Genomic DNA, 17,960 nt, shown 5'->3' on the forward strand with positions numbered 1-17,960 from the left:
CCAGTATACAAACCTACCTGCCTTAGACTGATTAATATGGCGGATGAGTTATCTGAAACCAGGAATATGGCGTCACCATTTTTTATCGGTGCGCCCTGGGTACCAAAATTTTGTGGGCTTAATACGAATTATGAAGATTGGGAGAGTCAAATTAGCGCAATGCTCCGTGCTCAAAAGTGGTCGATAGAACAGCAATGTGATTTTGTATTGAGTGCATTAGGAGGAGAATCACGACGTGAAATCAACAAGCGTGGGCATCTGCTTTTCAGGACTGTCAAAGAATTCAGGCAGCTGTCCCCGTACCACAAGTAGGGACCCTGCGACCCGCTTACCGCCACCCGGTGAAGATCCCTGAGCACAGTGAGCAGGTGATTTGGGCTAGGGCCCCACAGACACTGAGGAAAGGACAATGTATCTTGGTGGAGCCATTGGAAGGGCCTAGTACAGTTGCCGTTGCTCGATCGCTAGGAACTGTCTATAGAGGCCGGGTCCCCATCAAAGTAAGGAATCTCAATCCTTTTCCTATTACGTTACGACGTTATGAGGCCCTGGCTACATTCTCCACGGAAAATGTCGACATTCAGGAACCTTTTGAAGTCACGTTTGAGCAAACCAGGCCAGGCATCGTTGAAGTGGGCGTATCCCAGGTGAGCTCGGAACCATCTGGTAAAGCTCCTCACATTGAAGTTATGACACAAGGGCGGTCGAATCTATCTATGGAGGAGCAGGAAAAGTTAAATGGTCTCTTGAGGAAGTGGGGCGATGTGTTTGCTGCCGACGAAGAGGATTATGGCCACACAGATGTAATTACGCACTCTATTCCGACAGGTATGGCACCTCCTATTAGAGAGCGGTATAGGCCAATCCCCCCTAAAATGTATCAGGAAGTGCGAGAATTGCTGAATAATATGATTCGATCAGGGGTGGTGCGAGAGAGTACAAGTCCCTGGGCAGCACCCATTGTCCTGGTAAGGAAAAAGAATGGGGAATTGAGAGTTTGTGTGGATTACCGCAAGTTGAATGCAGTGACACATAAAGACGCCCATCCATTACCTAGAATTGAAGAGACCTTGACGATGCTGACTAAATCAAAATACTACTCCACCCTTGATCTAGCAAGTGGGTATTGGCAAGTGAAAGTTTCTGAAGCTGACAGGGAAAAAACTGCATTTTGTACTCCTTTTGGCTTGTATGAGTTTGAAAGAATGCCTTTTGGATTGTGTAATGCTCCAGCAACATTTCAAAGGTTGATGCAGAGTTGTTTGGGAAGTCAAATCACAGAGTCCGCTTTTGTCTATCTGGATGATGTGATAGTATATTCACCGGATTTTGACAGCCACCTAGAACATCTGCAGGCAGTGTTTGCAAGATTGAAGAGCTATGGGCTGAAGTTGCGACCTGATAAATGTGTTCTTTTCCAGCAACAGGTGAAGTTCCTGGGTCACCTGGTGAACAGTGAGGGTGTGGCTCCGGACCCTGATAAGATTGCCGCTGTACAGAAGTGGCCGGCCCCGCAGACTATTCATCAGGTGCGTTCCTTCTTGGGCTTTGCCGGTTATTATCGGCGGTTCATTGCAGGGTTTGCGGGTGTTGCTAGGCCTCTTAACTCGCTGCTAGTGGGAGTACCGAAGAATAAAAAACAGAATATCCCCATAAATTGGGATGAGGATTGTCAGCAGTCCTTTGATCTTCTGAAGCAGAAATTGCTCGAGGCTCCTATTTTAGCTTTTGCTGATTTCAGATTACCCTTCCGGCTTTATACGGATGCCAGTAAAGTGGGCCTTGGTGCAGTACTGTCTCAAGTACAAGATGGGAAGGAATGTGTGATAGCCTATGCTAGCAGAAGCTTAGCACCCGCCGAAAGGGATGATGCAAACTATAGCTCCTTTAAACTGGAGCTGCTCGCTTTGAAGTGGGCGGTGACTGAGAAATTTAAAGATTATCTATGGGGGTCTCTGTTCACAGTTTATACTGATAATAATCCATTGGTCCATTTATCGACTGCAAAAGTGGGCGCAGTGGAACAACGGTGGGTAGCCCAGCTCGCAAATTATCAATTTGATATTAAGTATCGGCCTGGCCAGGAAAATGTGAATGCTGATGTTCTGTCTAGAATGCCATTGCAGGTGCAACCCCAGGATTTGGTGCCTCCACAGAGGGTGGACGAAAAAGCATGGGTTCAGGCTGTGAACATCGATTGGGATCCAGGATGCTGGCAAGGCTTACAAGAGCAGGACCCCACGCTGCATAGAGTGAGATACTACATGGCCCGAGGAAAGATGCCATCTGGGGAGGAAAGACGCCAGGAGCCTACTGCAGTCTTAAACTACATGAAACAATGGTCACGGCTGGAGTTGTTGGAGGGTGTTCTGGTCCGCAGGGGGGTGGATTCCAACACCTGTGAGGCGTACTACCAAATCCTTGTTCCTTTGGAGGAACAGCAACCAACATGGAAGGCTTTCCATGAAAGGAATGGTCATTTGGGGGTGGCAAAGACACTTTCGATGCTGCGCCGTAGTTTTTATTGGCTTCAAATGGAGAAGAGAGTGCGGGACTGGACAACATCCTGTGAACGGTGTGTACGTCATAAAGGTCGTGGTGACGGTCAGGCCCCACTTAGTCCTGTTCTTACACACGCACCTCTCCAAACCGTGGCAGTTGATTTCCTGACATTAGGTAGACCGGCAGACTCATACCAGTACATTTTGGTCGCCACTGATTTGTTTACAAAGTATGCTTGGGCAATACCTACCAGGGACCAGACCGCTGCAACTACAGCGAAGATGTTGTTGAAACATATTATTCAGCCAATTGGATGCCCAGAACAACTGCACTCGGATCAAGGTGCTAATTTCGAGTCCGCCCTCATAAAGGAGCTCTGTCAGTATTATAATTGTCGGAAAAGTCGAACTACTGCCTATCATCCTCAGGGAAATGGGGCCTGTGAACGTTTCAATCAGACATTAATAAATATGCTGTCCACCCTAGAGGAAGAGAGGCGGACTCGGTGGGTACAATGTTTGCCCGAACTGCTCCAGGCTTATAATAACTCTGTCCATGCGTCTACAGGTTACACCCCCCATTACCTGATGTTTGGATGGAATGCTCGTCTGCCAGGCGAGCTGTTTATGGGGACGAAGAGACCCATGGAGTCAACCACGACGCAGGAGTGGGTGAGGAGACATCATGAGCGCTTGAGGCTGGCATACCAGATGGTGGAAAAGAGCAGCCAGAAGGCTGCAGGCCGGATGAAGGACAGGTATGATGTTGGGGCTAGGGCAGCACCATTGCTCCCGGGGGAAAGGGTTCTAGTCCATACGACAAGAAGGGACGGACAGGGTAAACTGGCAGCACACTGGGAGGAAGAGATCCAAATTGTAGTTGGCCAGCCAAACCCTATGAACCCAGTCTACAGGGTTCGGCCAGAGGGTAAAGATGGGCCTGTTAGAGTGGTCCATCGTAATCGCCTGCGCATATGTACTTTCTTGCCTTCCGTCAATGATAAAACAGGAGGTGGCGCCTTAGAACCAGGAACGGCAGCTGCGCATGATATAGCGACAGCCTCAGACCAGTGGTTACCTCTATGGAGTATGGCACAGCAGATGCCAGGGCCAGGTCACTATCCGTCCTCCAACAAGTCCGCCCCTGCAACTCAGGAGGGTTTAAGGAGATCTGCCCGTGAAAATCTCGGGAAGCCCCCACCTCGATATACTTAGTAGAGTGCCCGAGGACGGGCTAGGAAAAAGTTGGGGTGGGTGTTACGGAGTATAGCATGGTGGGAAAGGACGGAGAGAAACCCCCCCCCCCTAAGTTTTGTTGGTTTTGTTTTTGAGTTTGTTTTGGATTAATTGCATGTTTTTGTGTTTATTTACGGTTGTTGCACCTGTGTGGGAGGGGAGATTTTACTCTAGCCCAGCTGCCAGTGAGGCGGAGTTGAATACAGGGAGCGGCTGATTGGAGTTCCTCTTTATAAAGGGGAGAGGAAGCAGGAAGTGTGGTTGTTGTTTTTAGTAGGACCTCGGTGAAGCAGGAGAGCCCCGGAGATCCAGGACAAAGTGTGCGCATTTTTAATAGAAAGGATTTTTTTTTAGCCTGGCCTGGTTTTTGCTTTTAACGAAACGGAGGACGTGGAAAGGAGGACGTATTCCTATGGAGCTGTGAGAGGACGTGCTGGAAAAGAGAGGACGTGCTGGAAAAAAAGGGACGTGTTGGAAAAGAGGAAAACGAGCACTAGACTGGAGACCTCCTGCGCCCCGATAAGAAGAACTGGACCAGCTCGGGGAAGTTTAACTGCCGGGAGGTAATGTGGAGACCCAGCCTCGAACAAAGTTAAAGCCTGAAAAGGTGGGTGGCAAACCTGTTTTAGGGAGCTGCAGGATTGATACGTGTTGGTTGCGTGTTCGTGCAGTGACCCTCTCTCCCCTGTTTGTAACTAGGCGAAGAACTCGGACCGCGGTGGTCTTTGGGCTTTGGATCCCTGGCCGGGGTTGTCTTCAGCCGGTAGTTTGCCTAGAGGAAGAACAAATAAATTTTGTGTAACCCATTGCAGTGTGTGCGTGGTGGTTTGTTGCTGGTCCCTACTAGAATTCCTATTCTTTTTGCACGGAGGCTCTCTTAACAGACCTCCCGTAACATGTCAGGTGGTTAACATCAGTTTACTCCAAAGTCCTTCTCCTTCACAACTATCTTAACCTCATGGAAAACTAACAAAATCATTCAAACTATTCTGTGAACCACATTTTGACTGGTGTGATGTTACTGGTTTGTAATTCCTGTCTTCTCTTATATGTGTCTGCTGCAGATCATTGCAGCTGTTTCACCATGGATGTCTGACTCACAGTCTCCTCTCAGAAGGTGATGTTGACATGTGTGTGATATGAAGCCAGGTGAGCATGGCGGGCTCTAACCTGAGGTCCTACTAATTGCTGATTGTTGCAGCACAGGTAACTTTGATTTATGCACCTGGAGCAGAGCTGATTGCAGATAACAAATTAGACACATAACAAAAGACCCGATACATACAAACAATTTAATTTCTACAGAAGCAGAATATTATGGAGAAGCTAACATTTATTTTTGGCTAATGTTTCTTATTTACACAAAAATAAAGAAATCTATGAAAAAGATTGATGAAACCCGCCTATCAGTCATATCTCGCCCGCTCCAGCTCATAATGTAGCATTCATATCAAAATGTGTTCAAAGAAGCAGCTCAGCACCATTGTTGTTTAACGTTAACGTCAAAGTGATATCCAAAGCGTTTCTGGTGGTGTATGAATGTATCGGTGGTCCCAAACGGCACATTCACTAAATTATCATCATTTTACAGAGATGAGATGGTTTATTTTGACAGTTACACGTCTTAATAAATCGTTGCACCCATAGAGCCCCCATAGAGGTAATGCTTCCTCACCCATTTGCTCAAGAATGAGCAAATATACATTATTTTAAAGGTCGGACAGTTTGAACAAATTTTTCTGCCATTCAGGTCTCAAAGTGTTCATTATGGGCATGAAACAGGGACTTTGTGCACTTTCAGTAGAACCCAATTAACAGTCCCCCCAGCACATCAAGGCAGGTTAAAGCGAGCGCCCTGGAGAATCAGAAAGTGTTTAACTAACAATGTGACCCTGGTCTGTTGGCCATAAGGTTTTCAAAGCAGTTAGAGTTGTCACCTGTCAGGGGACGGAGCACCCGCTACGCCAGCATCTGTCCCTCTGACACACACCACCACACACAAAGAGAATGACTGTTCCTGGACAGAAATACAGATGCTCGCGCCCTCAGTCTCTACCACGGAGCATCTGTCCTTTCTTGTCCGTGGTGTTAGAGTCCACGGCCTCTAAAGTGCTGCAGCAGATGGGAGCTGATTCCCCAGCTCACCTTCTGACACTCCTCCTGTGTACTCGTTTACCCTCCAGGCACCTTTGCCTACATTAGCATGCAATTACTGCAAATTATTTCAACCTTTGAGGCAGACGCATTAAAAAGGGAAAACAGCTCTTCCTGTTGTATCAAGGTTAGCTGGCAGGTTCTGTTTTTCTGTCATTGTAAAAAAACACTAACTTTACCATTTCCTTGCTAATCTGAAGGATCTGTTTGCTGAACTGTCACCAAGTTTTGGAATGAATAATGCAAGGACTAACTTTGACCTGTTCGGCTGTCAGTTTACTGGTTTGATATCCATGTTAGTTTAAAACCAGTAAAACCAGCCATTGTTACGTTAACAAAAGAGACAAAAATATAAATCTTTCAATAGAATAACACATTCAAGAAATATATCAGTAACAGCTAAACTAATTCAAAAATCACTTTTAAATCACCCTTAAATAACTTTTAAAATAATGCAATTTTATGCAACATTAGTTGAGATATTTGCATCCTGGCTGAAACTGCGGCATGATGACCACTGCTGCTGTCTTTCAAATGAAACGGCAAATTTAGTAAGACATCAACTAACGAACTCAATAACAACCTCTGACGGGAGGCTGACTCTAAAAGTAAGTTTTTACAGCTGAAATAAACCAAAATGCAAGGCTGCTGTCGAGAAACATGCACGTAAAGTACAGAACTGCTCCTGACATTACCATCTATGGACAAAACAATGAAACTATTGTGGTAGACAACTGGAGGGCATCACCACTTTTAAAATGGTATTAAAATCCCGTCGTCTTCGACCTTTTCTAAAATAAAGATATTGATCAAATCCTGAATTTTGGGGTGTGTGGAATCGATAGAAAGAAATTATGATCACTTTTACCCAGAATGTCATTTTGACCCCAGACAAATGAATGTAAAGCCACCCCGGGTTGCCTAGCAACACAGTTGTTTAAACACGTGTTTACATGACGGCTGCTTTAACATGAAGCGCACCGTGCTACAGTGATCGATACCTAGGCGAATGTAAGGTCATTAGTTATTTTCTTATTTTTATATCCTTTATGAGTTTATTCTGATGTGTAGTTTAACTAAGCAATCTCTAACAAAATCATCTAAAGAATTTATAAAAATTCATAAAACCCTTTAAAATGAATCTTGGATACTTGTTTTAATAATACACATACAAATACATGAAAGTTTACAGCTGAACTACTTGAAGAACTTTACTGCGCTTTGTAATTCTTGGTTACATCCTACAAACAAAACTGCTTTCAAACATTAAATAGATTCAGTGCATGTTTTTCAGTGTTAACCTTCAAAAAATGTGACTCTTTTTTTACAACTTTACACTAGAGAAGGACGCAGCGATGCTCTGATAAATACTCTTTTCCTCTTGTACTGCGTGTCCCTCTCGAAGTTCCTGTGAAAAATATGGTTTCATCAAAGTTTTCTCCTAAAACACAAAACTTCCACTGCATGAAGGAGGGGCAGGAGGCAGGGCAGGGTTATCCTGCTCTGACTCAGGAGTCACTTTCAAAGTTTTCTGCCAGCCTTAAAAAACTCCTGCTTTGCTTTTTTCCTTTATACAATCTACATGGGAGGCGTGGCTAATTATCTGTCATAATAGCATTTAAATCACTTGCTTAAAGTTAGTTGCTGAGTCACACTATTAATATGCAGACATTAATTCTGGGATTTTATTAACATAATGTTTATCTTCTGCTGTCTAGTGGTGGCTTATTTTCTTTGTTTTTTATTTTTATGAGCATTTGACATTTACTATCACTTTGGTATTTAAAGCACTTTGCAGACTTTTCATAGGTGGTGACATGCAGGTGGCGGCCAAAGAGCAAATCTACTCACGCACAAAAAGTACAGAGTATTGTGTTTAAAAAAGCCACTTCACAGTAAGACACTGTTAGACACTAATAAGAACTGATATTATTTCTGCTTTGCATCAAACCAAGCAGGACACAGCTGCTGACAAATCATAACAACTCTCTGATTCAGCAGCTAAGGATTTACGACCCTATCTCCCCAAACTGGTGGAAAAAAACATGTTTGATTAGAGCTTAGGCTGTGGCGAGTATAACTACAAACACTCTTTACAAAATATCTACTAAGTGCTGTTTGTTTGTTACTGTTTCATTGTTTTCAACTTCGTTAGTTTGAGAAAATAAGAAGTTTTTGTAGTTTTTGGATTTTACACAATCGAAAGACTTAAAAAAAGACTTACTTGTACCACTGAGTCACACGAGCCTGTGACGTACTGCTGAAGATCCAAAGACAGATTGCATACCTGTGTCCAGTTTTCAGTCACCTTGTTTGTGCTGTACGTGCTATAGGAGCTGCCCTATAATAGCGTTAGCTAGGTGTAGCATATGTGTTAAATGCTTATGAATTTCACCAAAACAACCTTTTTTAATTAAATATTTCATTTTGCATTTTTGCATTTATGTGTTCTGAGTCTGTGTGTGTTCGTGTGGTTGTGACGCAGGTGTGTGCATGTGCTCCCTGGTCAGTAAGTCACTGTTACGTTGCTCTTAGCTAATGACAGTTTCTAAAGGCCACAAGCTGTAATTTACATATGACTGAACTGCCACGTTTTTGGCCTGTTTGATATCGGACTCGTTCGGTGTAAGTCTTCTACAGGGCTGAGTACACTAATCAAAGTTTTTAATGAGTTTTAGCCCGAGGATCCAGGTGTTATACTATCATGCTAACTTAGCCTGGCCTTTAAGGCCTTTAAGGTGTGGCAGATAAATACAACAAAGTAAAATAATACGACTAAGACACAAACTGTGGTATTTTGTACATATAATAATAAACATGAATTCACTGTGTAATTGTGTAACTTTATTAGCAGCAACCTCCTGAAATGCACCAACAACATTGAGAGTAACATCCTCCTCTCTGCCCCTTAATGCTCTCTGGTCGCTATGGTAACATGTAAATATTTCTTTCACAATAAGACACACAACTACAACACAGGGAAAGACCCAGGGAAACCGAGTTAACAATAAAAACCCCGAAAACCATAAATTTCACACCCGAGCCTCAACTCTCACGGCCCGGTACCAAACGACTCACGGACTGGTCCGTGGGCCAGGGGTTGGGGACTGCTGTATTAGCAAGCACACAACACACACAGATCACAGCTCTGTACTTCTGTATGTTGCAGTTATGGAGATATTTCATGAATTGCTTTTGTGGTACAGTCCTGTATTACCTGTTAAATGGCATTTATTAAGATAATTGGATTTGAGTTTAAGGTTTAAGGTATGACGTTTTAAAGCATCATCTAAATGTTGTTATTGAGTTGTATTCTTTGTCTGATTGTTTAACTGTTTTTGTATTATTTTGTGTATTATTCTTATAAGTTGTTTTTGATTATTTTCCAGTGATACATTACTTTATATTATTTATTTTTTTGAGGGCTTAAGTTGATATTTTAAAAACAATTGATTGTATTTGATGTATTATATTATTGTGGAGTTAACACAGCTGCAAGGCACAGCTCCTTTCAGCATGGCAGGAGCAGAGGTGTCCTAGCAGGTGCGACACGCACGGATCACACTTCTGTATTTCTTCATGTTGCAGCTCGCAGATGTTGCTGCGACTTAGTAAACAGCCCAGAGATCCAGTGTTGTCTCCTGCCTTTTATTTATACACCAGAACACACCGCATCGACAGGCGTAGCACACAGACGGGTTACATAGGTACAGGTGTGGTGATGTTTCAGCTCGTGCTTCAGCTTTGGAGAGTTAAACGAGATTATTTTGTTCATCTGTTACGTAGCTGTGTCAGTGAAATTCATCCACACAGTTTATGGATACAGTGTCGCTGCCAGGCTTGCTAGCATGAGCGGATATTTACTACCGTGTGGTCACTCTTCAAAGAAACCCTCAACAAGCAGCAGCCAAAATATTAATACTGACACTCAAAACATCATAAATGAATGAGAGTGATGTCACAGCGACTGTCTCGATCTTAATATGCAGTCCAATGATGATCAAGCCTTTGATTAATAAATGCGGCGCACCTCAGAGGTTGGCCCTGCCAAGGCTTGGTCAGTAACATGATGCAGATTATTTCCCACTCATGACAAAAGCCACAAATTACAGGAAATCACATCATTTTCACTGAGCTTCTATGATTGCTGGGTTAAATTTAGCTGTTTTTTCTGAGCAGGCGTAAAAATATCACTAATTTGAAGTATTAGTGAAAATTCAATTCAATTCAATTCAATTCAATTTTATTTATATAGCGCCAAATCACAACAAAAGTCGCCTCAAGGCGCTTCATAGATACAGAGAAAAACCCAACAATCATATGACCCCCTATGAGCAAGCACTTTGGCGACAGTGGGAAGGAAAAACTCCCTTTTAACAGGAAGAAACCTCCGGCAGAACCAGGCTCAGGGAGGGGCGGCCATCTGCTGCGACCGGTTGGGGTGAGAGAAGGAAGACAGGATAAAAGACATGCTGTGGAAGAGAGACAGAGGTTAATAACAGATATGATTCAATGCAGAGAGGTCTATTAATACATAGTGAGTGAGAAAGGTGACTGGAAAGGAAAAACTCAATGCATCATGGGAATCCCCCGGCAGCCTAAGTCTATTGCAGCATAACTAAGGGAGGATTCAGGATCACCTGGTCCAGACCTAACTATATGCTTTAGCAAAAAGGAAAGTTTTAAGCCTAATCTTGAAAGTAGAGATAGTGTCTGTCTCCTGAATCCAAACTGGAAGCTGGTTCCACAGAAGAGGGGCCTGAAAACTGAAGGCTCTCCCTCCCATTCTACTTTTAAATACTCTAGGAACAACAAGTAGGCCTGCAGAGCGAGAGCGAAGTGCTCTAATAGGGTGATATGGTACTACAAGGTCATTAAGATAAGATGGGGCCTGATTATTTAAGACCTTGTATGTGAGGAGCAGGATTTTGAATTCAATTCTGGATTTAACAGGAAGCCAATGAAGGGAAGCCAAAACAGGAGAAATATGCTCTCTCTTTCTAGTCCCTGTCAGGACTCTTGCTGCAGCATTTTGGATTAGTTGAAGGCTTTTCAGCGAGTTTTTTGGACATCCTGATAATAATGAGTTACAGTCGTCCAGCCTGGAAGTAATAAATGCATGAACTAGTTTTTCAGCGTCACTCTGAGACAGGATATTTCTAATTTTAGAGATGTTGCGCAAATGGAAGAAAGCAGTCTTACATATTTGTTTAATATGTGCGTTGAAGGACATGTCCTGGTCAAAAATGACTCCAAGGTTCCTCACAGTGTTACTGTAGGCCAAGGTAATGCCATCCAGAGTAAGAATCTGGTTAGATACCATATTTCTAAGATTTTCAGGGCCGAGTACAATAACCTCAGTTTTATCTGAATTAAGAAGCAGAAAGTTAGCGGCCATCCAGGTCTTTATGTCTTTAAGACATTCCTGCAGTCTAACTAATTGGTGTGTGCTATCTGGCTTCATGGACAGATAGAGCTGGGTGTCATCGGCATAGCAGTGAAAATGTATGCTATGTCTTCTAATGATGCTGCCTAAGGGAAGCATGTATAATGTAAACAGAATTGGTCCTAGCACTGAACCCTGTGGAACTCCATAATTAACCTCAGTGTGTGAAGAGGACTCTCCATTTACATGCACAAATTGGAGTCTATTAGATAGATATGATACAAACCACTGCAGTGCAGTACCTGTAATACCTACAGCATGTTCTAATCGCTCTAATAGGATATTATGGTCAACAGTATCGAATGCTGCACTAAGGTCTAGCAGGACAAGCACAGAGATGAGTCCACTGTCAGAGGCCATAAGAAGATCATTTGTAACCTTCACTAAAGCTGTTTCTGTGCTGTGATGAGCTCTGAAACCTGACTGAAACTCTTCAAATAAACCATTCCTCTGCAGATGATCTGTTAGCTGTTTGACAACTACTCTTTCAAGGATTTTTGATATGAAAGGAAGGTTGGAGATTGGCCTATAATTAGCTAAGACTGCTGGGTCTAGAGATGGCTTTTTGAGTAAAGGTTTAACTACATCCAGCTTGAAGGCCTGTGGTACATAGCCGATTATTAGAGATAGGTTGATCATATTTAAGATCGAAGAATTAATTAATGGCAGGACTTCTTTGAGCAGTTTTGTAGGAATGGGGTCTAAAAGACACGTTGAAGGTTTGGAGGAAGTAATTATTGAAGTTAACTCAGAAAGATCAATTGGAGAAAAAGAGTCTAACTTAACATCAATGGTACTAAGAGTAGCTGTAGATAATATTACATCTGTGGGATGATTACTGGTAATTTTTTCTCTAATGATAAAAATTTTATTTGTGAAGAAGTTCATGAAGTCATTACTAGTTAACGTTAAAGGGATGGTTGGCTCAAAAGAGCTCTGACTTTTTGTCAGCCTGGCTACAGTGCTGAAGAGAAACCTGGGGTTGTTCTTATTTTCTTCAATCAGTGATGAATAGTAAGATGTTCTGGCTTTGCGGAGGGCTTTCTTATAAAGCAGCAAACTTTTTCTCCAGGCTAAATGATGATCCTCTAAATTTGTGACACGCCATTTCCTCTCCAGATTACGAGTCATCTGCTTTAGGGTACGTGTTTGAGAATTATACCACGGAGTCAAATACTTCTGATTAGAGACCTTAGTTTTCACAGGAGCTACAGTATCCAGAGTCGTACGTAGTGAGGAGGTGAAATTATTAACAAGATAATCGACCTCTGTTGGGGTAGCGTTCAGATAGCTGCTCTGCTCTGTGTTGGTACAGGGCATTGAAGATGATAACAGTGGGTGGATTATATTCTTAAACTTAGTTACAGCGCTTTCAGAAAGACATCTACTTTGATAAAGTCTACTCTCCACCGCTGTGTAATCAATTATTGTAAATGTAAATGTTATCAGGAAATGATCAGACAGGAGAGGGTTTTCAGGAAACACTGTTAAATGTTCAGTCTCTATGCCATATGTTAAAACAAGATCTAGAGTGTGATTAAAGTGGTGGGTGGGTTCTTTTACATTTTGAGAGAAGCCAATTGAGTCTAATAACAGATTAAATGCCATGTTGAGGCTGTCATTTTTAGCATCTACATGGATGTTAAAATCACCCACAATAATTATTTTATCTGAGCTCAGAACTAAATTAGATATAAAGTCTGAGAAATCAGACAGAAACTCTGTGTAAGGCCCAGGTGGACGATAGATGATAACAAGTAAGACTGGTTTCTGAGTTTCACAGCTGGGGTGGAGAATGTTAAGCATCAGGCTTTCAAATGAATTAAAAGTCTGTCTTGGTCTTTCATTAATTAACAGGCTGGTGTGAAAAATTGCTGCAACACCGCCCCCTCGGCCTGTGCTTCAAGGTTTCTGGTAGTTAGAATGACTCGGGGGTGTTGATTCATTTAAACTAACATAATCATCCTGCTGCAACCAGGTTTCTGTAAGGCAGAGTAAATCAATTTGTTGATCAATTATTAAGTCATGTACTAACAGAGACTTGGAGGAGAGAGACCTAATATTTAATAATCCACATTTCACTGTTTTACTCTTTGGTTCAGATGTGGATACTTTATTGTTCTTTCTTTGTAATTGTTTATGTTTAAGTTGTTTGTTGCTGGTTTTTAGTTTGTTTTTTGTCTGTTTGGGAGCTGACACAGTCTCTATGGAGATGGGTTTTTGGGGGGGTAGCAGGAGGAGAGAAGCTGCAGAGAGGCGTGTAAGACTGCAACTCTGCTTCCTGGTCCCAACTCTGGATAGTCATATTTTGGGGGGTTTAATAAATTTGTCCATATTTCTAGAAATGAGAGCTGCTCCATCCAAAGTGGGATGGATGCCATCTCTCCTAACAAGACCAGGTTTCCTCCAGAAGGTTTGCCAATTATCTATGAAGCCCACATCGTTTCTGGGACACCACTCAGACAGCCAGCAATTTAAGGAGAACATGCGGCTAAACATGTCACTCCTGGTCTGATTGGGGAGGGGACCAGAGAAAACTACAGAGTCCGACATTGTTTTAGCAAAGTTGCACACCGATTCAATATTGATTTTAGTGACCTCCGATTGGCGTAACCGGGTGTCATTACTGCCGACGTGAATTATGATTTTACTGAATTTACGTTTACCCTTAGCCAGCAGTTTTAAATTTCCTTCAATGTCGCCTGCTCTGGCCCCTGGAAGACAATTGACTATGGTTGCCGGTGTCTCTAGCTTCACATGTCTGAGAACAGAATCACCAATTACCAGAGTTTGACCCCCGGCGGGTGTGTCGCCGAGTGGGGAAAAACGGTTAGACACATGAACGGGTTGGTGGTGTACCTGGGGCTTCTGTTTAGGACTATGCTTCCTCCTCACCGTGACCCAGCCGCCCTCTTTCCCCAGCTGCTTGGGGTCTGCCGGGGAACAGCTAGCGGGGCCTATGCTATCTTCGGCTGCACCAGCTACAGGGGCCTGGCTAGCTATGGGTGAATGAACGGTGCGAAGCCGAGTCTCCAATTCAGTAATCCTGGCCTCCAGAGCTGCAAATATGCTACATTTGTTACAGATATCATTACTGCTAAAGGAGGCCGAGGAGTAACTAAACATCTGACACAATGAGCAAGAAAGTGCAGGAGGGACAGGTGAAGTAGCCATGGTGCTAACGAGTCGGCTACGAGCTAAGCTAAGCTAGCGAAACAGTACAGAGACTGTGAGTGAATACTTTGGCTATAAATTAGGTAGTGAGTACACAGAAAGTGTGCTTCGGATGAAGCACGTGAAAATTATACTATGAAAGAAGAATGTATTTAAAAGTTGTTAATTAAATTGCTAAGCAAATAAGCTACTCAGAAACACCACTGTGTTTGAGCAGGAACAGGAAGTGATACTCTACCGCAGAGCGAGCGAACACCAAGTGACAGCGCCACCAAGAGTGCAAATGATGACTCACAACTGGAGACGTGTTTGTGATGCAAGAGAGTTTCACGACACTACGCCTACAACATGATTTATAGATCGAGTACACAGCTGAGTGTGAGCAGAAGTAGAAATCTTACTTACTAAATGTTTATATTAGTGAAGCTCCCAGAAGTGATGGAACTGCTGTGGAAGGCTTGAAGCTGTTCCCAATCCGAGTCTGTCCTTTTGGATTTTCTGAGGATACAGAAAAAAATCTGTCAAATTCTCAGATTACAGACCAAAGCACTACAGATCTGTTTAGCAGTGAGCAAATGCAACTCATGCATTTATGCTGAGTTGCATTTGCGATAGTTTTAAACACAACATAGAATACGCAAAAATACACAAGTGTAGCATCGCTTAGCAAGAGGATAACTCCCCGTGTGTGTCTCTGTGCGTACAAACGTCCTTCCGCTTCTTTCACTAACATGCCATCTGTGTTTCATCTGCTGAGCTGTGAGAGTGCAGGAGGGGTGTGTGTGTCCAGCATATCTGCAATGTACCACTTCTACAAGAGGGGTAATCTCATCAATGAGCACGCACACACACGCACACACACACACACACACACACACACACACACACACACACACACACAGTGATGTATTAGGCTGCTCTCCCACTATCAGTGGGGGGATCATTAGACCAGACCTGCGACTGTGAATACACAACATCACCGTGCACAGGCCTGATTAACCTGTGTGTTTTTGAGGGGCCGTTGCCTGAGAGCCAAATTCTGATTGCTCTGACTGCTTGTTACTCCACATCAAAGGGTAATAATGTCTTTTCCTTTCTCAAAGCTTTTGTGTTCTTAGTTTCTGTGCTGCCCTCTCCTTCCCCTCTTCTCTTGCTCATCTCTCACATCTTTATTGCTTCCTCAATTTCTGCCTTCCCACTTCTGAACTTTCATCCAATTTGTTCTGTCTCATCTCTCTTCTTTTTCTCCCATATTTGCTGTGTATTTCCTCTCTTTTCCAATTTTTCTCCCTGGCTAATCTCTTTGCCCTCTGATTCCGCCTCGCATGCTGTGTCTCTTTCAACAGCCTCTTCCTTCCCATTTCATTTCCTCTGCAGTGCTCGATTCAGTTTAAATGATGCTAGTGAAGAGCAGAGAGTGACTCTCCACCTGTACAGCATGTCATCACATTGTCCCATCTCTCTCTGAGTATCCACTGGGATTTTTCTTCCAGTATCTCTCTGAAAAGTAGCGATACAAAGATTGTATGTTAAGGAAGCTGCTGAGCCTGTGAAACCACTTATTTATTAAATGATTGAAGGATTGTGAGCAATGGGATGGCACAGAGTATATGCATGACATGCTTTATGGAGTCTGCAGGCCTCCACAAATGTGCACACACTGCTGCATAGAAATCACGTGATCAGGTTACCGACGCTCCTGCAACATCAGGATACGATCCACACTCTAATTACTTATAAATGGGTAATGTGACCATTAACAAAGAAAAGCGCTAACGAGGAACAAATGATCTACACCCTCAAATTAAGATAATGTCACTGACCTCATGTGGTAGTAAATTAATAACCAATCAGCTATAAATTCGGAAGGGAGCACAAAAGACACAATTTAGAGCTAATGTGATCTGTAAGAGCTTATTAATGAGAATCACCAAACATGAATGTAAGTCAGGTTTAACAAAACAGGACCTGAGGAGGATGTCGGTCGCTTCCAGTGGGCAACTGTGCATACAGCTGGCCGTCATTCTTCAACAATACAGTTGTTTAACAGCTGGAATTAAAGTTGAAAATCTTCAGCTCAGCCCTGACTGTAAAAGATTGGCGTATGCTTAAAGAACAAAATCACAACTCTATTTGAATCACACGTTTTCGCTCTTATTGAAGCACTCAGCCATGCAGTCTGCCTTTATGTGACAGAGTCAGTCACTCAGAGGTGCACAACAGGGTACAAACGATTTAGCAACTCAATCACAAAGTGGGAGACCAAATGAAATGAGGTTGCTGAGGTGTGTGGTGCATAAAAGTGCCCAATGCTCTGCTGAGTCAATAACTGCGGAGTGTTAACATCAGCACAACAACTGTGTGCTGGGAGCTTCATCGCATACATGGACAGGCTGCTCCTGTGCATGTAATGTATCAGGGAATGTGTAGGTGGCCCAGTTTTCCCACATAGTATAGTGTCCCACAGAGATGATAAGACCAAGTGATGAGTCCAGATGATGATTAGATGATAAGACCACATGGGAATGAAATTGTTCAGCAAAAAAAACCTATCTAATAATACTAATCTACTCTGAACTAAACATCAAACGTCATGCCAAGGACTGAGAAAACAATAAACAAAAGGAACAAAATAAAGAGAAATATTTTAAAAAGATGTGCAGAAACTGCAGCATCTGGTGTTACAAACATACAAAGCCACAGAGGAGACAGGCCAGCTCTGCTGAGCTGTGGGTTAAATGTGTGTGAGAGTTCCTGGCTTAACATCGTCCCCAGTAAATTATTTTACCATCTGCAAGACTGGCTGAAGTTATGGATGAGCCTTTCATTCCTACTGGTGATTCTGTTGCTGTCCACAGAGAATTAGACTAAATAAGTCACAGCCGACAAATCAGGACACATGTGGATTTGTTTGACTGTCAGTAAACAAATACAGAGTCTGTTTGTAGCTACAGTGGGGCAAAAAAGTATTTAGTCAGCCACCGATTGTGCAAGTTCCCCCACTTAAAATGATGACAGAGGTCAGTAATTTGCACCAGAGGTACACTTCAACTGTGAGAGACAGAATGTGAAAAAATAATCCATGAATCCACATGGTAGGATTTATAAAGAATTTATTCGTAATCAGGGTGGAAAATAAGTATTTGGTCAATAACAAAAATACAACTCAATACTTTGTAACATAACCTTTGTTGGCAATAACAGAGGTCAAACGTTTACTATAGGTCTTTACCAGGTTTGCACACACAGTAGCTGGTATTTTGGCCCATTCCTCCATGCAGATCTTCTCGAGAGCAGTGATGTTTTGGGGCTGTCGCCGAGCAACACGGACTTTCAACTCCCGCCACAGATTTTCTATGGGGTTGAGGTCTGGAGACTGGCTAGGCCACTCCAGGACTTTCAAATGCTTCTTACGGAGCCACTCCTTTGTTGCCCGGGCGGTGTGTTTT

General features: G+C 43.0%; 1 protein-coding gene across 1 annotated transcript; it reads left to right on the top strand.

Annotated features, from left to right (window-relative positions):
* Positions 1-245: 245 nt before the first annotated feature.
* On the top strand, positions 246-1,459 carry LOC146638353 (uncharacterized; the record flags this gene model as incomplete). Its single annotated transcript, XM_085363997.1, has 2 exons — positions 246-828; positions 1,422-1,459. Coding segments are annotated over 2 exons (621 nt in total), but the record flags the coding sequence as incomplete, so codon positions are not given.
* Between the last annotated feature and the right edge of the window lie 16,501 nt (positions 1,460-17,960).

The sequence above is a fragment of the Diplotaxodon limnothrissa genome, linkage group LG2 (genome assembly GCF_057381915.1).
Source record: "Diplotaxodon limnothrissa isolate DT_005_m linkage group LG2, D_limnothrissa_male_GT1.1, whole genome shotgun sequence".
Taxonomy (NCBI): domain Eukaryota; kingdom Metazoa; phylum Chordata; class Actinopteri; order Cichliformes; family Cichlidae; genus Diplotaxodon; species Diplotaxodon limnothrissa.